General features: G+C 33.9%; 1 protein-coding gene across 1 annotated transcript in view; it reads right to left on the bottom strand.

Annotated features, from left to right (window-relative positions):
- The window catches only part of LOC114324774 (acetylcholine receptor subunit alpha-like 2), a 30,721-nt gene extending 9,177 nt beyond the window's left edge, over nt 1–21,544 (bottom strand). Inside the window, exons 1-7 of the mRNA XM_050646140.1 lie at nt 21,195–21,544; nt 11,128–11,172; nt 10,852–10,961; nt 9,390–9,570; nt 5,524–5,680; nt 2,414–2,978; nt 358–541 (exon numbers count right to left, since the gene is read on the bottom strand). Coding sequence (XP_050502097.1) covers nt 358–541; nt 2,414–2,978; nt 5,524–5,680; nt 9,390–9,570; nt 10,852–10,961; nt 11,128–11,172; nt 21,195–21,386 — 1,434 coding nt within the window. The 5' untranslated portion in view covers nt 21,387–21,544. The remainder of the gene's footprint in view (nt 1–357; nt 542–2,413; nt 2,979–5,523; nt 5,681–9,389; nt 9,571–10,851; nt 10,962–11,127; nt 11,173–21,194) is intronic.
- Between the last annotated feature and the right edge of the window lie 4,244 nt (nt 21,545–25,788).

Here is a 25,788-nt window from a genome sequence, read left to right as displayed (position 1 = left end):
GCCGTTTGATACCAGTACTAGTTTTCAATGCATCTTATGTCTTTTTGGTCTATAGCAAGTTTCTTGAGGATCTGCATTAACTTGTGGTGTTCGACAAGATCAAACGCTTTTTCGTCATCTAAAAGGCATTGGCACACGTCCTTCCTCATTTTTATATATATATATATATATATATATATATATATATATATATATATATATATATATATATATATATACAAAAACAGTAATATTGGAAGTTATCATTTTACTTACAAAACAAATTTTGACTAATATTAATACCCACTATTTATTTATATCGTGTTTAACATTGTTAAAGTCTTTGAAGTTACTTTTTTACTATAGGTTTTTACTTACTGCGTTAAACTGATCCTGCCTTTGGATATGGTGTTGGATAAACATTACATTGTGAATTGCTTTTTCCAGTTCAAATGGATATTTTTTACGAGTCCCGGAATCGCTTTCATCCAAACCTGAAAATACGGAAGGCAGACCATTGTAACCAAGGCGTTCGCTTAAAGTACCTGCAAAACCTCGCAACCTACAAAAATAAAATAATCATTTAAAAGGGGAGAATTTCGTATTTAAGAGAAATATTTTAAAATCAAAGTTTTATTTAAAAGGGGAACCCCCGTTCAGATAGGCAAAATGATCTCATTCCCAGAATTCAATTTTTTTCATTTTTTTACATTCTATGGGATCAAAAAATTAGACTCACCACAATTTTATTCCTACACCCCTTTCCCCTACTCTTGCCGCCAAAAACGTCATTTTTTCGTTTTTATTTTTTTAGGAAGGTGCAATCAATTTAAAACTTTCAAAAAATTTACACGCATAGTAGAGGCTTTTACAAAACAGCCTATTTTTTTTATAGACCCGTAGGTGGCATTTTATTTTTTTTTTTGGAAAAAAGCGTATAATTTTTTTTTGGAGATCACTGCAGGTCTGTTTTTTATTTTGTTGTGTATTTTATCAAAAGCTATATTTCTGATTTTTTTCAGATTTTTGCGTAAGGTGAGCTACCTTAAAAATCAAAAAGTGGTAGGTTTTTTTTTTGGATTTCATTCACTTTGTAGACTTCAAAATATATAAAATCAAGGTTTTTTTTTTAAATTTCATATATAATTTGAAGTAACTGAGTCCCTTTTAAAACTTTTAAAAACGGGAGAAATACGTTTAAACCCCCACAAATAGCCACCAAAAACCACTTTCGTCTTTGGAGGGCTTGAACGTGTTTCTCCCATTTTTGAATAAATGACTCAGATTTAAATGACTCACACTTAAATGACTCAGACACTTCAAATAATATATGACCTATAAATAACTACCTTGGCATGATCTGCATATTATTTTAAAGTCTATAAAATGTGAAAATCCCCAAAAAATACCCTAAAAAATCAGTTTTTTGAAAGTGGCTCACTTTATAAAAAAATTAGAAATACAGACATGTTTTTAGAAAGTCTAAACTATGCGTGTGGATTTTTTAGCTTTTAAATTGATTGCACCTCATCTAAAACGAAAATAAAAACGCAAGAAGGCTTTTTTCAGGGTGGGGGTAGGAAGAAGGGGCAAAGGGTTAAAACTGAAATCACATAGAATGTAAAATAATGAATAAAATTGACTTCTGGGAACGAGGCCTATTTTAATGGGGGTACCATTTATTTTTATCTTAATGGTTTTTCAGAAGTTGCTCTTATGGAAAAGAAAATAAAAAAATCAAGGAGTTGGCTGTTTCCCCTCTTTACAAGGAATCTTACAAGAAAAATCGATAAAAATCCTTGATCCCCCATTAAAAATAAATTTTACATAGCAATTGCTCTGCGAACACCTTGAAAAATATTTTCCCGATAATCTGGAGCAATATGATTGGATTAGGAACCCTTTCCAGAAAGAAGAAAATCTGATAGTATTATTCTGTAATTCCAGTCTAAAGCTTCAATACGACAAAGATAAACTGTTTGAATTTTGGAGCTTAGTTTCTTATGAATATTGTGCAATCACCACTGCAACATTAAAGGTTTTATTGCCATTTGCGACTTCATACTTCTTACGCTAACAGGCTTTTCTGCAGTTGCTACAATAAAGAAAAAGATCAGGTGAAAAATAGACGCAGAGAAAGAAATGAGAATGGCAATTTCCAAACTGCTATTATCAGAAAAGCAAACACATCCTACTCATTAGCCAGCCAGTTAGATAAATATATCTTTTTATTTTTATGTTTTTATTTTCTAATAAAAATCAAAAATGTCCAAATAGTGATAACCTGTTACTAGGTTAGTAATAAAATTGGTAAGTATTTTTGGGGGTTGGGTAGGGGGCATCATAAAAAAACCACAATGTCCCAAGGGCGTCATAGTAGGTATACTATGACGTTCCCAAAAATACTTTTGGGAAGCCCTCATCTATTGCTTACCTGGCTGTAGTCGTACTGGAATGAAGTCCATTACATCCACTAACTCTATTCATCGAAGAACTAGAAGTACTGGACGACGATGACCTACTCGAAGGCATTATATCCAGTTCTCTCTTTTTAAGTGACATTCTGTTCAGTGGAATCTTGTTTGCGGCTAGTTCTGTCAACAGATCTTTCGGTACTCTCATCAATAGTAACTTCGGTACGCTCTTGATGAAGAAACTTCGTACCCAAGGCGCCATCCTATGTGTGCTGGGTTTGCGATAGTGTACGTTTAGGATAATAATGGTGATGACTACCGAGAAGCCTACCATTACCATTGTAAAGAGGATGTATTTACCTAAAAGTGGGAGGGCGAGGGATGTTGAGGGGATGATTTCGGAGATAAGCAGGAAAAACATGGTTTGGGAGAGGAGGATATTGATACAGAGAGCAATTTTTTCGCCCGAGTCTGCAGGTAGATAGAACACCAGCACTGAGAGATAAGAGATTCCCACGCACGGTACTATAAGGTTGACTGTGTAGAATAGAGTTTTTCTTCTTAAAGTTATGTTGAAGAATATATCTAAAAAAATGTTAAATATAAGTAGATATTTATCTGTGATCATCATAGATCACTTTAACGTTCTAAGTTATCAATTTTGTCCAAAATAAAATTTTCTGATACACTAGTTGGTCTGAGAAGTAACCTTCTTTTAAATTAAATACATGTTCTTCAAGAAACTTCTTCTATTTTATCCAATACACTCTCCTTTTAGCTCAATACACCGATTCCAGCAATTTTTTAACTTCTTTATTCACGTACCTACACTATACCATCAGGTAGAACCATTTCATGAACATTCTTCATATTTTCTGGTATAACTGCATCAGTAGGTAGTTCAGTACGTGGTTCATCCATTGTAGATAGATATACACACACACTATAACTTTACGGAACCAAAATTTGACTGAAGGGGCATTAATTCCATAATATTAATCCAGCTTTTCTTTTGTTTCAGTCGCCATTTTATTTCTCAAATAATATTGTTTATGGTACGGGAGCCCAAGAGGGGAGTTTTGCAGTTACTCGAGAGCGTCAGATTATCACATGGGGAGAAACCTTGTACCCTGTAAATGTACTTCTACCATATATTGGCTCTTAATACAGGGGAGTTCGTTAAGGGGGGTCCAAAAAAAATCTATCCCTAGAAAAACTCGAAATCGTCAGATTAAGATTAGGTAAGTTAAGTATATGCAAAACAGTGTATATTTAAAAAATCTGACGATTTGAGCAGAGCGTAAGGAAATACGTGAGTCACAAAGTTTCACAATAAAAGCGATTATTTGGCGAAATGAACGTTAGATCGAAAAACTAAAAAATACGTGTTCAATATTTTTCTAAACTCTGTCGAATGATACCAAACACGACTCCCTATGGAGAGGGGTGGGGAATAAATTTAAAATTTTAAATACGAACCCCGCGACATTTCGCGAAAAGAATATCATATCGAAAAACTGAAAAATACACGTATTCAATATTTTTGAAAAATCTATCGAATTGCACCAAATATGACCCCCACGGAGGTGGGGCAGGGGGTTACTTTAAAATCTTAAATAGAAACTCCCATTTTTTATTGCTGATTTGGATTCCTTACGTAAAAATAAGCAACTTTCATTCGAAACATTTTCCGAATTATAGATAGATGGTGCTATAATCGGAAAAAACAATTGTTGGAAATGGAAAATTAAATAAAAAAATGGAAAATCCCCCACTTTATGGAAAACTTTACAACTTTTTTTTTGTTTTTTGGACTTACTCTTCACAACCCAGTAGATCCCCATAACGCTCGAGTAACTGCAAATTTAGCATACTTCCTCCCCTATTATTAATGAGAGATCGAAAATTGATTTCCTTCATGTTCGTCATTTTTTTAAACATGCCAAATTTATGCAGCTGTCAAAAATATGAGAATGGCTGTATCGCACTAAAATTTGACAAAAATACGCCTAAAAAAGGTTAGACTTTTTAGAACTAATGTTTTTTTTGGAATGGCAGAGCCCTAATCCGCGAAATAGATTACTTATAGAACCACCAGATATTTCAAAGTAATTTATAAATGCAGGGTAGCTCGCCGAAATGTGCAATTTTCCATGAGAATGTTCAATTTTTGAAAATTATAAAATCAAAGGGTACCTCCCGTTAAGCTAGGCAAAATGTCCACACTCTCAGAATTCATTTTTAATTTTTTTACGTTCTATGTGATTAAAAAATTAGACTCAGCTTAATTTTAACCCTCCATCCTTCAAACCCCCCCTCCTCCATCAGCAAAAGCCCCCTTTTTCATGTTTATTTTTTTTTAGTAGGATGCAATCAATTTATAAATTTCAAAAAATTCACAGGCATAGTTCTTTTACAAAATATGTCTATATTTTATAGACCCGTTGCTTCAGTCTACATAACCTCAAAATGCATTTTTCTTTGTTTTATAACTTTTTTGGAAATAGTTTTGGATGATAATTACTTTTTTTTTGAAAAAAGCGTATAATTTTTTTTTAAATGGTTGCAGGTATATTTTTTTATTTTCTGTATTTAATTAAGTACTATATTTCTATTTTTTTATTCCGTAAGGTGCGCCACCTGTTACATATTGTTAAAAGTAACTGAGACGTTTAAGACATTCAAAAATGTGAAAAACACGTTCAAACCTACAAAAAAACCCCCCAAAAACAAAAAAACACCCACCAAGTTTTTGGGGGTTTGAACGTATTTCTTCCATTTTTAAATGTCCTAAATGACTCAGTTACTTCAAATTATAAAATATATTTCAATATGTATACCGACACGATATTGTAAAGAAAAGTTATAACTTTTTTCTAAAAAAAAAAAAAAAATAATAAAAATGCATTTTGAGGTTATGTACACTCAACCTATGGGTCTATAAAAATATACATGTTTTGTTAAAGCCTAAGCTACGCGTGTGAATTTTTCGAAATTTTTTAATTGATTGAATCCCACCTAAAAAAAAAATGAAAAAACGGGGAGGGGGGATGGTGGAGGATTAAAAAAATTGAATTCTGGGAGTGAGGGTATTTTGCCTATTTTAACGTGGATATCCTTTGTGACCTACCAGGATACGGTTCAGCACAGCATGGATAATATCTTTCGTGTCTCTCCGCCGGTACTCCAAGAATATCCCATTCTACGCTGGGATAATATTCCCGTAAGTCGATACCTACTTCAACTTTATCCTCACCGAGTTTTTGGTTAATGTGTTTTAGATCAATCTAAAAAAATAACACAATTATAGAAGAACAAAAATAATAAATTATAAAAATGAAATACATAGTTGAAGTCTAAAAATTGGTGAGAGCGACAGTTCATAAAAACTGGGCGCACTACAAATCGTCACTATTGATGACATGACTGCCGTCCTCAAATAAAACGCGGTATGTGCAGCCAACTTGAAACCGAGAAATCGGTTCTCAAAATTTTTTCTCAGGATTCTATATGTTTTGACAACTTTTTAACGCAAAACATGTTCTAATGATAGTCGAACATTATTTAAAAATATATAAATAGTCATATAAACTGCGCGTCATAGAAAACGTTCACCCTAAAAAATGGGTCATTTTTGATGTCGCGTATCTCCTTAACCTGTTGTCCGATTTAAGTGATTTTTTGAAATTGTTGTAGCCTTATTCTTTGTCAATATCACTGTAATAATATTTTTGCTAAACAGGTAAATTTTCATTGTATATAGGGTGTACGAATCAAACTGTGTTTTTTCCTCAAAGTTCGCAACACCCTGTGGAATATTCTAGCCTTTATAAAATACTGAAATTAAATCTTAACTATAGCCTCAGGTTTTCTGAACATTCTGTTTTTTGATTCATTATCTTATGTTGGATAATACAAAAGTTATGTACTTTAACAACTAGTCATGTTCTTCATCAGTAAAGGTTGTTTTTTAAATAAGTGCGAAAAACTTTAAGGGGCAATTCTGCATGAAAAAATAATGACCGTTTGCTTCATAAACTTATGCCCGCAAATGCTTACTTTACGAGATACGGGATGTTGATTTTTTTTACAAACTGACGATTTATTTTATTGCCCTAAAACCGGTTGAGACATGCAAATGAAATTTGGTATGTTTTAAGAGATAGTTATTACAAATTTTTTGACGCAATCAAGAATTTTATATTCACTATTGGCGTGCATACGGGTAATATGACCGATCATATTACCCGTATGCACGCCAATGATGAATATAAAATTCTTAATTGTATGTCAAAAAATGTGCAATAACTACGTTTTAAAATCCAAAAAATTTTATTTGCATATCTCAACCGGTTTTAAAGCAATAAGTAAATCGTCAGTTTGTAAGAAAAAATTCAACATCCCGTATCTCGTAAATTGTCATTATTTTTTAATGCAGCATTACCCCTTAAAGTTTGTCGCACTTGTTTAGAAACACCCTGTACTGAAAAAGAACATGGCTAATTGTTAAAGTACCTAACTTTTGTATTATCCAACATATGCGAATGAATCAAAAAACAGAATATTGAGAAAACCTAAGGCAATAGTTGGGTTTTAATTTCAGTATTTTATAAATGCTAGGATATTCTACAGGGTGTTGCGAACTTTGAGAAAAAAACACAGTTTGATTCGTACACCCGGTATACAATGAAAATTTTCCTGTTTAGCAAAAATATTATTACAAGGATATTGACAAAGAATAAGGCTATAAGATATTCAAAAAATCACTTAAATCGGACAACAGGTTTAGGAGATACGCAACCTCAAAAATTACCCATTTTTTAGGGTGCCCGTTTTCTATGACGCGCAGTTTAGTATGGTATAACTAGACCCAGACATCCAAAGTGAAAGTTATGCTTCAACACCAAATTATTCTATATGGTCCACATATTGTTCAGTAAAAAGTCACACCATTTTGAGCGTCGGGTTTGGAGGGCAGGTGGGGGAGAAGTCGGTAAATTAGGAGATTTTTAGATTTCTCGTCAATATTTCTAAAACTATGCGGTTTACCGTGAACAATGTTCTACACAAAAATGTTCTACATTAAATTTTAAACAAAAAAGGTCTAATGCATAATCCTTCTAAAACGAACGGTTACAAAGTTACGTAGGTAGTATAGTATTAAATTAAATCGTCCACAAAAAGGCCTAACCCCGTCATCCAAAATAAAAGTTTTCCTCCAACACCAAATTGTTCTATATAGTCCACATATTGTTCAGTAAAAAGTCACACCATTTTGAGCGTTGGGTTTGGGGGGAGGTGGAGGGGACAAATTAGTAGTTTTTTACACTTTTCGTCAATATTTCTAAATCTAAGCAGTTTAGCGTGATACAAAAATGTTCTACATTAGATTTGAAATAAACATTTTACTGTTGGGATATTCATGCGACATTGTACATAGAAAGTTCAGATTGGGTTTCTCCGTACCAGATATTTATAATATGGTCTAGGCCTGTAGAAGCCTCTTGGTGAGGTTGACGTTCCTTCAAGGGCTTATCAGTAACATACCACCGGTCAATGAAATAGCAAATTAGATGTAAAAAACACAATCCTGTGAAAAAAGCCAGTTTCTTGAGTAATAATGTTATAATTTGTCCAAACAATATAAAAAATATGGAAAACCACCACTTTACACCCTCCGTAACTCCGAAACCATTGATTTCAGAACAATTGTGCATCGGAACTTTTTCGTTTTAAATGCAATGTAGAATATTTTTATATAGAATATTGTTCACGCTAAACTGCCTAGGTTTAGAAATATTGACGAAAAATGTAAAAAACTACTAATTTACCGACTTTTCCCCTCCCCCCTTCCAAACCCGACGCGACGCTCAAAATGGTGTAACTTTTTACTGAATAATATGTGGACCATATAGAACAATTTGTTGTTGGAGGAAAACTTTAATTTGGGATGAAGGGGTTAGGCCTTTTTTTGAACCAATTATATAATACTACCTCCGTAACTTTGGAACCGTTCATTTTAGAAGGTATATGCATAAACCTGTTTTGTTTAAAATTAAATGTAGAACATTTTTGTATAGAACATTGTTCACGCTAAACCGCATAGTTTTAGAAATATTGACGAAAAACGTAAAGAACTCCTAATTTACCGACTTCTCCCCCACCTCCCCCAAATCCGACGCTCAAAATTGTGTGACTTTTTACTGAACAATATGTGGACCATATAGAACAATTTGGTGTTGAAGGACAGCTTTCACTTTGGATGTCTGGGTGTGGGTCTAGTTATCTCATAACTGTATCATACTAATATACCGCGTTTTAATTGAACAGCGCACATATTACTGTATCAGAAGTAGTGCCGTATCTACATTTTATTTACAAATAGAATTTTTTACAAGGAACAATAGTTACCAAAAAAGAAAAATAAATAGCTTATAATTGTTTATTATATACGCAAAATACCTACATACATGTCATTAATGTTCAAAATACGAGGTCGCAACACAAACGCGGTAAATGCGCTGTGCTCAATTAAAACGCGGCAAGTACATGATACTCGCTAGCACATACCGTTTCCAATTCCAATTTGTTTAATTTGGTAGTAAATAAAATGATACGGCTTTCAGACATTGCAGAAGCATAAATAATACCGAACAAATGTTGTGGAGAATGTAGTCACTTAAATAGATACAATAAAATTTACATGAACACATTTGTCTCGAAATTAGAATAATTTCATATCATTGTGCCAACTGAATTTTGATGAATAACGGCGTAAATTGTAATTAAAATTTATGGAAATCACATTTTTGAAGTCGAACTATTAGTCTAGTAACTAATGAAAACGGATTAACCCAGCGTTAGCTAAGCCGATTATAAGAGCTATATACTTTGGTACGACTGACCAAATTATACCTACTTTATTATCTGTGTATAAGATAAAAGTAAGCCTCTGCCTTAATACTCAAAATATAATATTCTAAGAAGGACACCTACTTGATTTCCGTCATAGGTCCATGATCCAAATTTCATGAAGCAAGTCTGTTGATCGAATGGGAAATATCTCACATCTATTTCGCAGGAAGATTTAAAGATAGCTGGAGGTGTCCAAAGTACTTTACCAGTATGCCTCAGTACCGCTTTCGTCATCGTAGTAACCACGTATTCCCCATCAGCACTAAAATATTATTAATTAATAAGGATTATTAAGTATACTATTAATTCAAACTACAAAAACAACGTTTTTAACACATCTATAAAAGAAAACAAGCAAGTGAGTGCGAAAAGTATACAACAATATATTATGTTGTGAGTCATATTATTAATTGATCACAGAATATTTTTTTCTATTTACGGGGGTCCTACAACCTCTGTCGCATCGTCGCATTTCAATCTACACCTTTTCGATCGGTCCATTCCTGCTCATTTATGACTCTATCTTTTATTATTGCTCTGATTCCTTCTCTTAATTTCAATGCTGGTCTTCCTTTCCTTCTTCTATTTCATAGAACATAGTTTAAGGTCTGCATCGGCGTCGTTCATCTTCCATTCCATATTCTATGATCCATACATGCATGATCATAGAATATATCCTAACAAATTCCAGGCATATGTATTTAAGCCAATCTCAGTACAAATTTAGAAAGAAAATATACCCAAAAAACTTCTAGATCTGATGATTATAGCTTAACGATACCTGGAAATACCTAAAAAGTGCTTTTGATCGTATTAAATATGACGTAGGTAGTGTTTAAATTTAAAGTAGGTATATGCGGATGGATCAAAATTATATATATATATACTATTCGCAATACATAATTAGATCACAGTGTCTGCGCATTGAGATTGGTAACATCGACTCTGAAAATATAAAGAGAAAAGTATGCTAAGGATCAATTTTATCCCCGTTTCTTTGCAACATCTATGAAAATAATGACATATTGATTGATATTCTCAAAAGTAAGTGCCCTGCAATAAACTCAAAATACCAGTCTTCGGCTGAGTTAAGCAGATGTGAACAAAAACGAAGCGGGACTAGAGATTGGAAGAATAACATTTAATGTACTTTTAGCAAATAAAACAAGTCAAGTCGTGATTAGACCGAGAATTAAAAAAGACCTCCCAGGGTCTCCCAATTAGAATCGTCCACATTTGGAAATTTTCCCATCAGAGTCGGCCCCACCTTCCAGTTTATCTTAGACTCTGAGGCTGACTTTGCTGTTCCTACAAAAGTTGTGTTTTATTTCAATTGCAAAAATAGATAGTCGTTATCAAATACATCTACAAATAAAACGCAAATCCATCCCTGAATGGATCGATAGCAAAAGGATCCTTTAGCCAAGACGGCCGAAGATCTTTAAATAGCATACGAGGCAAGATCAAAGAAACCAATGTCAAAGCGATCCCAGTAAAACGTTGAGTACTATTTATGCTACCAAAAATGTTAAAATTCACTTACTTGTTATAAAGCACTATATCCGGCAACCAAATATGTTCAGATGGTACGTACAATTCAGTTACTCCTCCATATTCTTGAGGATCCCACATAAATTTGTGATCCTGCCATTCCTAAAAATGATAAATATAATTAAAACCTACACATGGTAGATCTGTTTCCGGGCTTGCGGCATTGCTTTCTATAAGTCTTCCAAAGTCGAAGACTGCGTCCCATAAACCCGAAAACGAAACTATCATTACAAAATATGCAGAGTTATTAGTTAAAAATGGTACTCACATGCTCTAACCAGACGTTTGTTGTAAGAATTTGATCTTTAAGATTCTGCAAATGACAATAAGATATTACTATATTAGGCCAAGTAAGCTTAATTAAGCTTAAAATAGGACAAAACCTCGAAATTTTTACAGAATGGATCGATTTGCTTGAAAATTTGAGAATAAGTAGTGGATAGTCCAAGGATCAAAATATATGTGATGCCGAAAGGCGCTTTTACCATGGGGGTGGTTGCCACCCCATCTCGGGGGTGGAAATTTTTTATTATATTTTAATTGTAAAAGTTAGTAAAAACGTTCATTCTAAACAAAAAACGTTCTATATATTTTTTTGATAAAATTGAATGTTTTCGATTTATTCGCTACCTATCGAAAGTGTTAGTTTTATATCGAAAAAATCAATGTGTTTAATAAGTTTTCTGCTAATAACTCCAAAAGTTTTCGTTTTATCAGAACAACTTTACTTAACAAAAATGTACCTTCTAAAAAAATTAACAAAATCGTTTTTTAAAATTTTTTTAAGACCAATAGTAATCGAGCTATACTTTATTATAATGTTGGTTCTTCTTAGTCAAATGCTAAATATTGTAGTTTCAAAGTTAAAATACGGGAAAACTATGCATTTTTCGAGGACAACTTGTTTAAACTAATTTAAAGTACTTAAAAGTATCTATCACCAGAAATAAAAAGAAGTCTCTAGCTCAAAAATTAAGTGACTTATAATGAAAAGAATGTCAGTCTCTATTTTTTTCAGCGAAAAAGTGATCGCAAGCAACCCCCTAATCACCACCCTAATTAAAATTAGTCATTTAACTTAGTTGGTCCTTTTTATTTATGTATTATTAATAGGTTCTAGAAGTTTGACCGGCTTAGAATGATTAGTTTTTAAAAAACTGGAGTTGAAAGTGAATAACAAATTCTTGTAATTTGGAAAAAAATGACCTTTTCTTCAAAATAGCCAGACTAGCATCAGAGATACGAAAACCTGGTTTGCAAAAGAAGAACCTGGTTTGCAAAAATTTTTTCTACGGCAAAAATTGAGTGATCTATTGACAATTAAAATTTGTAATAATATGCAAAAACCATTTTTACCAACCTTTTCAAACTCACTTTTTTTGCGACTGAGGATTTTAAAAAGATTTAATATTAATTGGCTTATAGACCTTGTAAAAACCTACAAAATTATTTGTTATCAAACTTTCTAGGATAAAACATAAAAAAGTTACGGTTAAAAAATCAATATATTTTTTGAATAAAAAAAAGGAGAAATCCAATTAGAAGCATAATAATGTAAGGTAGGGGTATTTTTAGTCATTGGCCTTATTCATTCTTATTTATTTATGTATTATTAATAGATTATAGAAGTTTGACTGGCTTAGAACGATTAGTTTAAAAAAACTGGAGTTAAAAGCGAATAACGAATTTTTGTAGTTTGGAAAAATGGCCTTTTCTTCAGAATAGCAAGATTACCATCAGAGATACGAAAAAAATTTTCAATAGAAAATTGTAGGTCATTTAATTCTCAAGAACTTGGTTTGAAAAAAATTTTTCTATGGCAAAAATTGAGGGAATCGTAAATGAGTATAACGGAAAACATTGATTTTTCTATATAAAACTAACACTTTCGATAGGGAATAAATCGAAAACTATTAACTTTATTAAAAAAATGTATAGAACATTTTTTGCTTAGAATGAATATTTTTATCAACTCTTGCGGTCAAAATATAATAAAAAATTTCCACCCTCTAGATGGGCCGGCAACCACCCCCATGGTAAAAGCGCCTTTCGGCATCATATAGATTTTGATTCTTGGACTATCCACTATTTATTCTCAAATTTTCAAGCAAATCGATCCATTATGTAAAAATTGCGAGGTGAAAAGCTTCGGTTCCTGGCCTATATTGACTAGAAAGGATAAAATTATGTACAAAATAAAAATCCTATTTGAGAACAAAATATTTTTTTAAATAGACTATACACAAAGTACTCGATAAATAAATTGTGTAAAATAGATTGTAATTGTTTTATGAAAATAGTTTTTTCGTTAATAATATCGTAGTGCACACATTCACAAAACAATTTTAGCCAGAAAGACTTGAGGTGCCATTTGAAAAATGGCACCTCAAGAAACCTCAATGACCTACATGAAAGCCTCGAAAAATTATACGAAGCGTATTTGAAATGCAGGTCTACCGTAGAATGTTGAGCATACCATGGACCGCACGTCGAAGAAATAATTTAAAACTAGAAGAACTTATCATAAAAACTAGATTTACGAAAACTATCAATCAAAATATACTGAGATATTTTGGACATATAACCAGAAGAAGAGAAGGCATGGAACGAATGATAGTTCAAGGCAACTTAGCGGGCAAAAGATTCAGAGGAAGATCTGCAGCACGATGGTCGGACCAAACAAAGAACATGACCGGTTATTTATTCTTCGATCCAAACCAACACACACCCAGGAGAGAGATAATTGGATAGAAATAGTCAAACAAATTAGGTACATAACGCCATTGCATGCTTATAAAAGAGAACAGATAGAGGAGGAGGGATGAAAGCCTTGTTTATTGTGTAAAAGAATAAATCACTATAAACATTCAAAAAATAAAATCCATAAGTTTTAATTTGATTACAAATATTACGTATTCTGATCTTGTGCCGGAGAGTTGTTCTACAGCGTATTATAAAATAGATTCATGGGCCGGTATTTCGAACCGCACTTAAGTCAAAGCTTCCTTTAAGCCTGAGCTTAAGCTTAGATGCCTGTATTTCCACTTCAATTTGAGGCTTAAGCCTAGGCTTAAATCAAATAATTTTAAGCTCGCGCAGGAGTTGGTATAAGCCTTTGCTTAAAATTTGTTATCTGTTTTTTAAGATTATTGCTATAGATTAATCATTATAGAGTTATTTTGAAAACCAACTTTTGCGTATAGTAATAACGTTATTATTAGATTACTAACGATTATTAAAATTCTTAATGAGAACAACAGAGATGAAACCCCTAAGATCCATAAGAGGTATCACATTCAGAGATAGAATACGAAACGAAGACACATTGAGAGAGACACATTGCGTTCAAGACGTAGTGAGATGGACAAGAGCACGACGATGAATGTGGAGAGACCACGTAGATTGAATGGACCCTGAACGTATGGCGAAATGGGCGAAGATATAGAAGCCCAACACCAAGCAACCCACAGGATGACCCAAAAACGATGGTACTAGAGCTGGAGCTCCGGATCGCAGCAGATACTGTAACAGAAGAAACAGGACATAGTCCTATTACAAGACAAAGAAGAAGAAAATTCCCACTCTATTTGCAAGGTCCGCAACATATAAATGGTGTGGCATTTATTTTAGAACAAAATGTCGCAAAATCAGTAAAAAATATTGTGCTATACTCAGATAGATTAATAATGTTACAAATAAAAACAAATCGTACAGACTTAAACATCATTCAGGTATATGCACCTACACAACAATATGACGATGAAGTTGTCGAAAACTTTTATTCAGATCTAGACTATTTATTATCACTCACAGGAAGCCAAGATATAAACATTGTATTGGGGGATTTCAATGCCAAGGTTGAAAGAAGTAGTGAAGAAGATATCGTTGGCAAGTTTGGTTTAGGAACGAGAAACGACCGTGGAGATAGAATGATTAGATTTTGCGTAGAAAAACAATTAGTAATATCCAACACTTTTTTTGACTTGCCTAAGTGACGACTTTACACCTGGAAATCTTCTATGGACACTTGTGGAAGAATAGTAAGAAATCAAATTGATTATATCTGTATATCAAAAAGATATAGAAATGCTATCTTATCCTCCAAAACATATCCAGGAGCGGATGTACTCTCCAACCACAAGTTACTAGCAGCTAAAGTATTACTTAAATTTAAAAAGATTAAAAAACACAAAATATCTCCTAGGATCAGCAAAGATAAACTTTCAAATGCGGAAGTGAAAGAAATAGTAACCGATAAATTAGAAGATCAGTTTCAGAAATTGGGAAATAAAAATTCAGAAGAACAATTATGGGAGTCATGCAAAGAACCATTGGAAAAAGTCCAAGAAGACCATCTAATGGAAAATCAGCGTAGGAATAAGCAACAATGGATGAGAGAAGAGATATTGAATTTAATGGATGCAAGAAGAAAATATAAGAATGCTAATCTGACAGAATACAAAAAGCTGAACAGTATGATTCGAAAAAAAAATAAGATCAGCTAAATCAGAGTGGCATAAACAATGTAAAGAAATTGAGAACTATGAGCGTATCTATGACGCTTTCAATATGCACAAAAAACTGAAAGAAGTTGCAGGACTGAATAAAAAATGTAATCCTCCACTAATCGAAGATAAAAATGGAAAAATTATAATCGATATCGAAGGTCAACTAATACGATGGACAGAATATATAAAGGAATTATTCGATGATGAAAGAAGCGAACTAGAAACGCTAGATGACATGAGCGGTCCTCCATGGGAAGAACGAAAAAAAACGGCAAGGCGATCGGACCAGATGGGATTTACGTAGAAACACTAAAGCTTTTACGTACCGAGGGCATTAAGATACTTACGAAATTATTCAATTTAATCTACGAAAGCGGAAAAATTCCTAAAGATTGGCTTAAATCCTCATTTGTTGTACTACCAAAAAAACACAGAGCCACAATATGCACCGACTATCGCACCATCAGCCTAATGAGTCATGTATTGAAAACTTTTCTCAGAATAAAAATAATAAATGATGGTTTTGTTTGTTTTCGATTAAGAGGGTTGCACACCCGCTGGACAGGCTGTTTCTACCATTTCAGGCGTCCTCAGCAGCGTTCGTTAGCGTGCACTCCTCTGAATCGAAAAACAGCTGGACCATCATTTTAAAGGGAATCTGAAAGATATTCAAATTCCCCATTAGGACGCGATACAGCAACATCTCCTAACAGAGTGGCATAAACAAACAAACTCAGAATAATTTATCAAAGAACATATAGAAAAATTGAGGAAAGAATCTCAAGTACTCAATTCGGTTTTCGCTGTGGCCTTGGAACGAGTGATGCACTATTCGCAACCCAAGTTTTAATTCAAAGATGCAGATATGTAAATCATGATGTTTTCATGTGCGCGATTGATTTTGAAATGGCCTTTGATAAAGTTAGCCATGAAAAAATGCTACATATTCTCAAAACTACTGGTCTGGACGGTAGGGACATTAGAATAATCGCAAATTTGTATTGGGGCCAGGCTGCATGTGTTAGGGTTGGGAATCAGTGCTCTGAAGAAGTAAAAATCAAGCGTGGAGTTCGACAAGGCTGTATATTGTCACCAATGTTGTTTAACTTTACGCTGAAATAATCTTAAATGAAGTGTTGGAAAACGCAAAAGAGGGAATACTCATTAATGGTATGCTTATGAACAATATCAGATACGCAGATGACACCTTGTTACAGACAGGATCAATTGAACACCTTTAAGCGTTATTGAACCGAATGGTGGCATTCTGCGCGATATATGGACTCAAACTCAACGCAAGAAAAACAAAGTTTATGGTTATTAGTAAACAGGCAGCCGTAAATAATAATAAGTATAACGTAACAATCGGTAATGACTCAATTGAACGAGTAAGTAATATTGTATATCTGGGTACTCATATTAATGAAAGCTGGAACCCTAGTACAGAAATAAAAAGTAGAATTGCCAAAGCAAGAACAAGTTTTATGAAATTTAAGAAAATCCTGTGCAGTCATGATCTAAATTTGGAACTTCGTAAAAGAATGGTTCGATGTTATATATTCCCAGTACTACTTTACGGGGTTGAAGCAGGGACCCTGACAGAATCGCTTTTAAAAAACCTAGAAGCATTTCAGTTGCAGCAAGATCAGTTGGGTAGAAAGAGTCACAAACGAAAGGGTTTTGCAACGTTTGAATAAAAGTTGCGAAGTAGTGAACACGGTTTAAAGGCGCAAATTGGAATAGTTTGGACATATAATGCGTCACCCAGAAAAACATGACAAACTTCACCTTGTCATGCAAGGTTAAATAATGGGAAAAAGAAGTGAGGGCCGCTGAACAACTTCTGGGCTTAAAAACCTACGCCAATGGTTTGGGAAAACTAGCACTGAACTATTTCGTCCGGCTGTAAATAAGACAGTGATTGTTAATACGCTGGGCAACATGAGAGCCAACGATCAACAAACGGTCTCGTCACCTTAAGAAGAAGAAGAAGGCACCTGAAAATTATTTATTTTTACAATGCTTGGTATATTTATTTTACAAAAGTACACTTACATTACAGTTTGACATTTTAAGGAATATATCCAATAAACAAAATTAGAAAGACGATTCTATTGCTTATGCAAAATAACAATAAAAAATATAACCAGAGAAAATATATACAAAACACACGTATTGTCCTTTTCATGAGCATTTTTCAGTGCGTAACAAATAATAGGAAAAAGGGTAAGTCCGTGATAATACACATTTATGACATTAATTCTAACATGACATTTTAGTTAAATCTGACAGTTGTCACGATTTATTTTCAATTTGGAATAAATACAAGTCAAATGTGTTTCTTGCATTTATAAAATGGTATTTTCTTTGATTTGTAGAGTCTTATAAATTATACAGATTATATTTGCAATATTATCTAATTAAAAAAAATATTTTTTTATTATGACGCCATCTATCGACAACTAGAATAACTAGAATAAATGTTGTAAATGTCTGTAATCACGGACGTACCTTTTTTCTGTCACATACAATTTAATGCGTTAGAAAGAAATCGAAAAACTGTGACGCACTGAAAGATGATCATGAGAAAAAGAATACCATGTACACAAAATTAATTGACGTAAATGACACAGAAACAGATGACAAGATAAAATGAAATGTCAACAGTAGTGGATTTTACCTCACAATAGTTAGTTCTAGCATTTTGACGTATTCAGAGGTACCAAACTAATTAACTTTACAGTTAAGGAACAGTTTAGTTGAGGAAATGATGGAAATACGGCACCCAGCTTAAGCTTATCCTTATCTTTTGACACAGGTTTAGCTAAGCAAAAGCTTAAGTGGCTGTTGAAACTCCCACAAGATAGTAAAGAAAATTACACCAAAAATTAGATAAAAAGAACGGGAAAGGGCCTAACGGGGAAGATCTGTGAAAAGAGAATAAACGTATGAAAAGCAAAAGATAAAAATAAACAAAGGAGAGAAATATCGATAAACCAAACAAAAACGAAGTACATGACCGTCAAAAGAACATCTGACAATGAAAATAATATCTCAATAGACAACCACTACACCACTGAAAGTGTGGACGCCTTTATACAATCAATCAGAAGAATTCCGTAAGTAGCGAAATTAGAAATTAGCGAGAATAGAAAGTACTATGCTAATAAAAGATTGATGACATCAAAATTATTAGACGAAAGAACCAAAATGACTATCTACACAACATTGATTAGGCCCTTATTAGTTACCTATGGTTATGAAGCCTGGGTAATGACAGAAAATGATGAAGCCCAACTCAGGACATTCGAGAGAAGGATACTGAGAAAAGTATATGGCCCAGTTCAAGAGGAACACGGCACATCGAGAATCAGGAGAAACGTCGAGATAAATGAACAGTATGAAGGGTATAATATAATGAAGGGTTTTGTGAGAAATCAAAGACTGTCTTAGGTGGGATATGTCCATAAAAAAGAAGATGTAAAAACAGCAAAGAAAATATTACAATAGCTGATAGGAAGACGAAAAAAGGGAAGGTCCAAAAATATAAGGACATAGCCCGACAAGCAAAGACCCATCCAGGGTTTTGATGGTAAAATAAGAAAGCTACCATTATTTTAAAATAATGGTTTACAATTTGCCGGTTTGTTGCAGTAGTAAGTACCTAATACAATTTATTTTAAAATAACAGCAATCAAAATAAAATTACCAACTTCTTTAAACCATAGAAAACAGATACTTTTATTCAGAAGGAATCATAATAGTCGGAGAGATAGAAGCGGATTTTGTGCGTGATAAGTAATATGGAAAAACTATACGGGGATATGTTGAATTAGTTGTGTACATGACTTTCACCAACGGCCGGAAACCAGAGTTGGGGCCGAGGGTAGTTATAAGGGGTCAAAATCGCGGATTTTATTATTTTTTTTATGACGCTCATGATCGAGATAGTGCACCAAAATTTGGGAATAAGAAGGTCATGACGTAACTAAGTAAAATCTCTAGTGGCGAAACGCTGCGTGGCCGACAAAGGGGTGGGGGTAGGGGTGAATATAAAAAATATAAAGTGTTTTTTGCGACGTTCGTGATTGAGATAGTGGACCAAAATTTGGGAATAAGTAGGTCATGACGTAACTAAGTAAAATCTCCAGGGGTGGCACTCTGCGTGGCCGACAAAGGGGTGGGGCAGGGGTGAATACAAAAAATATAAGGGGTTTTTGCGACGTTCGTGATTGACAGAGTGCACCAAAATTTGGGAATAAGTAGACCATGACATAACTAAGTAAAATCCTCAGAGCCGGAAACCAGAGTTGGGCATGAGGGTAGTTATAAGGGGTCAAAATAGCCGTCTTTATTATTTTTTTTTGTGACGCTCATGATCGAGATAGTGCACCAAAATTTGGGAATAAGTAGGTCATGAGGTAACTAAGTACAATCTTCAGGGGTGGAACGCTGCGTGGCCGATAAAGAGGTGGGGGTAGGTGTGAATATAAAAAATATAAGGGGTTTTTTGCGACGTGCTAGATTGAGTGCACCAAAATTTGAGAATAAGTAGACCATGACTTAGCTAAGTAAAATCCCCAGAGCCGGAAACCAGAGTTGGGGATAAGGGTAATTTTAAGGGGTCAAAGTCGCAGTGTGTATTATATTTTTTTTGACCCGGCACAACATTTGTCCCCCACGCAGCGTTCCCCCCCTGGAGAATTTACTTAGTAATGTCATGATCTACTTATTCCCAAATTTTGGTGCACTATCTCGATCACGAACGGCAAAAAACCCCCATATATTTTTATACTCACCCCTGCCTACCACCCCTTTGTACCCCAAGCAGCATTCCGCCCCTGAAGATTTTACTTAGTTACATCATAACCTACTTACTTCCAAATTTTGGTGCACTATCCCCATCATGAGCGCCACAAAAAAAATAATAAAAACCGCGACTTTTACCCCTTATAACTAGCCTCGTCCGCCACTCTGGTTTCCGCCTCTGGGGATATTACTTAGTTATGTCATGGTCTACTTATTTCCAAATTTTGGTGCACTATCTCAATCACGAACGTCGCAAAAAAACCCTTATATTTTTTTATATTCACCCCTACCCCACCCCTTTGTCGACCACGCAGCGTTCCACTCCTGGAGAAATTACTTAGTTACGTCATGATCTACTTATTCCCAAATTTTGGCGCACTATCTCGATCATGAGCGTCAAAAAAGAAAATAATAAAAAACGGAATTTTGACCCCTTATAACTACCTTCCTTCCCCACTCTGGTTTCCGGCTCTGGGGATTTTAATTATTTATGTCATGGTCTACTTATACCCAAATTTTGGGTCTCAACGCAGCGTTGAGTCCCTAGAGATTTTACTTAGGTACGTGATGACCTACTTATTCCCAAATTTTCGTACACTATCTCGATCATGAGCGCCATAAAAAAAATAATAAAATCCGCGACTTTGACCCCTTATATCTACCCTCGGCCCCAACTCTGGTTTCCAGCCGTTGGTGAAAGTCATGTACACAACTAATTCAACATATCCCCGTATAGTTTTTCCATATTACTTATCACGCACAAAATCCGCTCCCAGCTCTTAGACTATAAACTTTTTGTGTTATTAAAAATAAAAAAGTATAGATACAAAATGACAAATTATACATTTAATACACATTATTATCAATTATTCCTCTCATTGTAAATATTTATATAAATATACTAGTATTGAATAGGATGTAGTGTGTAGACTGATATACTAAAAATTTGTTCAAAAACTGTATGTATTTGCGAAATTTGACACGCCTACTCATGTAAATATTTAAAACCATTTCTTACCAATTCAATAAGCTGAGACAACCTAAGTCCTAATTTAACCAAAACCGTGTCCGTATTGTTACTGACAGGTCTTATCAGCCTGTTATAATTACTCAAAAGGTCATCATACAGTCTTTTGGCATCCGGATTACACAAACAAAAGTCCAAAACACAAAAAAGGTACAGTACGAAAATCATCCACTCTAGCTTCATGATTGTATGATTATCACAATAATTTTTATCACTAAAAAATCAACACTCCTGCATACTTGGGGGAGTACTCAACCCCCTAAATTGAACCTAAGTTCAAGCGCTCCGAAAGGTCATGATGGTGGACGGGAGAAGGATGTCGGAGGTCCTTGTTCGCTGGATGAATATCTCAATGGAATAAAATCCTGTGGTCCTGTGACGGAGGCTGTGTGCGTGAAAAATCAATAGCGATGCGCAGTGGGGCAGGAGCGTATTTGGGTAAATAAACTTGGGCCATCTGGGATATACACTCACAGGGTCGGTTTTAGGATTGGATGGAAATATTTTTAATAAAATAAAAACATGGCATTGCTAATACTATCTAAAGTAAAAGAAACAAATGAGGAGGTGTGAATCAAAATCAATCACGTCCATAAAAATCCAAAATGAGTTAGCAGCTCATAATAAAAATGGTGGATCTGATTCTGTGATGTTTTCGGTTTCGCTTAAAAAAATTATGTCCTGTTTAAAATGAATACACAATATTAGGGTCCCAAATCAAATGAGATCATGTCCACAGCTAGATTCAGTCATACAACCACATGTCCATTTAGCTAATAGCAGTGCCCGGATTTGGTCACGTGATTTGGTCACGTGATTAAAATTTGAATAAAAATCATAAAAAAGTAAACATATTATAGAATGATATTATATTCCACCTTACTGGAGAGCAACTAAAATCAAACATGTCCTATAAGACTTCAAACAAAAAAGATCTAGTCCAGAAAGCCACTGCGCATCCGCTAGGAAAAATATTCTAATTCGGATTTTTTGCACAATCTTACTCAAAAAGGACCCCTTTTAACAAATTTGCATGTTGCCAGGACCAAAAGGTGGTCAAAAATTTTTTAAACGTTTTTTTTTGTTTTTATCCTAAAATTATTTTTTTACATGGAAAAAAGTTTTTTTAGGTTTTTTGGATCATTCCAAACAGAAAAGGCCTTTAGTGGCTTTTCTCTAAAAATGATAGTTTTTGACATATAAGCGATTAAAAATTGAAAAACTGCGAAATCGGCCATTTTTAACCCTCAAAAACTGTGTCAAAAACTGAAAATTTGAATGTTGTCAAGGTAGGTGGATATTCTTTAAACATCTATTGATGAAATTCCGAAGAGTTTTTTGCAATACAATATTCAAAACTCCTTTGTTTTTTAATGGCTAATCAAGTGTGCGCGACACTATTTGCCACCGACAGTATGGCGCAAATGAAAGGAATAAATTCGTTATTTCGTAAACCGGCGACTTTAAGAAAAAATCCCGAAACAGGTCGATTTTTATTTTTAAGTTATGATATTGTGGCATATATGGTACACTAGTGACGTCATCCATCTGGACGTGATGACGTAATCGATGATTTTTTTAAATAAGAATAGGGGTCATGTGCTAGTTCATTTGAAAGGTTCTTCAATTCTCTATTCAGCAATATAAACATTTACATAATTATTTATACAGGGTGTCCAAAAAATTTTTATTAAATTAAATTATTTGACAAAAAAAGAAGTAGAAGGACACCCTGTATAAATAATTATGTAAATGTTTACATTACTGAATAGAGAATTGAAGAACCTTTCAAATGAGATACCATACGACCCCTATTCTCATTTAAAAAAATCATCGATTACGTCATCACGCCCAGACGGATGACGTCACTAGTATACCATATATGCCACAATATCATAACTTAAAAATAAAAATCGACCTCTTTCGGGATTTTTCCTTAAAGTCGCCAGTTTACGAAATAACGAATTTATTCCTTTCATTTGCACCATACTGTCGGTGGAAAATAGTGTCGCGCACGCTTGATTAGCAATTAAAAAACAAAGGAGTTTTGAATATTTTATTGCAAAAAACTCTTCGGGATTTCATCAACCGATGTTTAAAGAATATCTACCTACCTTGGCAACATTCAAATTTTCAGTTTTTCACATAGTTTTTGAGGGTTAAAAATGGCCGATTTCGCAATTTTTCAATTTTTAATCGCTTATATGTCAAAAACTATCATTTTTAGAGAAAAGTCACCAAAGACCTTTTCTCTTTGGAATGATCCAAAAAACCTAAAAAAACTTTTTTGCATGCAAAAATAATAATTTTAGGAAAAAAACAAAAAAAAAACGTTTAAAAAATTTTTGACCACCTTTTGGTCCTGGCAACATGCAAATTTGTTAAAATGAGTCCTTTTTGAGTAAGATTGTGCAAAAAATCCGAATTAGAATATTTTTCCTAGCGGATGCGCAGTGGCTTTCTGGACTAATCTGCTTTTCTATAATAAGTTAATTTCACTAAATAAAATGATATATGCGAATTTAACCGATTTTCAATGTAAAGTTATTAATTTGCTAATACGTTTTGTGCGACTTCCCTAAAACCTCTTAAGGTGGACAAGATTGGTTTTGATTGACACCTCCTCAAATATACAAATTGTTTTATTAATTTGTATGAAGTCAAAGAAGATAGACTACAACGAACTCAGGATTATATCAAATTTATACTATAAGTAGCGAGCAAAAGTACATGTTGACGAACAGGTGTTAGAGAAAATATGAAATCAGACGAGGGTGAGACAGGAATGCGGATTGTCGCCGCCAATTCTTTTAACGCCTACTCGGAAGAGATCCTAAAATATCTCTTGCGGGTGAAACAGCTAGAATAAAGGAAATGGAGTTGCCATTAACAACATTAGATATGCGGATGACACTGTCATCTTAGCTGAATATATTGGGTATCTTCAGAGACTGGTAAGCAGAATAGCGGGGTATGGACAAGAATACAGTCTAAGGTCCGCTTGCCACTATTCTAAATTTAGTACTGAAATTAGTATTAAAAATATTGTATCTACAAATTAGATGCGCGCGCCGATTTAGTACTAAAAATTAAAACATGTTCTAATTTCTTGTACTGAAATTGACACAATATTAAAAAGTGAGGTTGTATTGTATATTAGGTACTTTTGTTTTGTTTATAGGTACATAATAATAATAGTGATTTCAACTTTCAACATGTGGAGAAAAAGGCAGATTGAAACATTAATAGAGTTTTACAAATCGAATCAATGATCAATGTTTGTATGTGCCAAAGCACCCTCTCTATAAGAATAGGAACGCACGAATTAAAGTTTTGGAAGAAATAAAGGCAGAATTAGCCAAACTAGGTGTGGATATATCTCTAATAGCAGAAATAAAAGCCAAGTTTGCCAGTTTTACAAAAATACTTCTTCCCATCTTTTATTGTTAATAAGTTAATGGCTTGCAACTTGCAATCTCAATTAGTAAAGCTCCTATCTATGAACCTTGAATAAAGCTCATGTAAATTTAGTAGGTAGAGCGCATGCCTATATGCTGATTACAATTCGGATTGTTGCAAACACAAACTTGGCACAAACTGACTTTTTCATACTAAATCGACTCGCGCAACTAACCAATATTTTTAGTACTGAAATCAGTACTGAAATTAGTATAATGGCAAACGGGTCTAACAATGAACGCCAAGATAACAAAATGTATGAAAATATCGAAAACTCCAAAAAAAACGAGAATATTTTGATGAAAGTTGTTCAACAATGATCAACTCCACAAATGATTATTTCCAGGACATTAAAATCAGAATAGGAAAGGCTAGAGCAAATTTTAACAAAATGAGAAGAGTACTCTGTGCAAAAGATTTGAACTTGAAGCTATAGGTTAGGTTGACTAGGTGCTACTTTGTTCACTGTTTTATGGAATGGAAGCTTGGAAACTTGGATCTTCAATACGGCATCAACAAAAACTAGAATCATTCGAGCTGTGGGTGTATAGAAGAATTCTAAAAATACCGTGGACAAAACACGTCACAAACAAAGAGGTTCTAAGAAAGATCTATAAAGAAATGGAAATCTTAAGTAAACAAGATACCACATTCATATAAAAACTGTAAAAAAATTCGCAATGAGATATATAGGCTTGATAGATAACCGTTGGGAATGCTTCTAAAAAAATTTGGAATATGATGATTACAAAAAGAAATGTGACGAATTATAAGAAGGAATAGACAAAATATGAGTGACACTGTAGAAGCTAAAGCCGTAGAGATAAACACGTGGATATATTACTTGAAAAAAGACTGTACCAAAAAGACCAACCGACACCAGAAAAACGAGAAATACCAGAAATTAAAACATGAATGAAATAATTAAAACCGTGAAGAGAGGTAAAGGTTATAACATGGGAAATCCAGAAACTGCGATCCTATGCCATGCTGATAATTCCATACTAAACGCAGGTAATGACGATGACTTACAAATATTGACCCATAAATTCAACAGAATGAAAAAGACATTTACCATGGTAAAAACAGTAGCCATGAACAAAGCACCGACCAGATGACAAAGCAG

The sequence above is a fragment of the Diabrotica virgifera genome, chromosome 3, assembly GCF_917563875.1.
Source record: "Diabrotica virgifera virgifera chromosome 3, PGI_DIABVI_V3a".
NCBI lineage: Eukaryota > Metazoa > Arthropoda > Insecta > Coleoptera > Chrysomelidae > Diabrotica > Diabrotica virgifera.
Note: the sequence above shows the minus strand (reverse complement) of the source record. Positions and strands in the feature narration are given on the sequence as shown.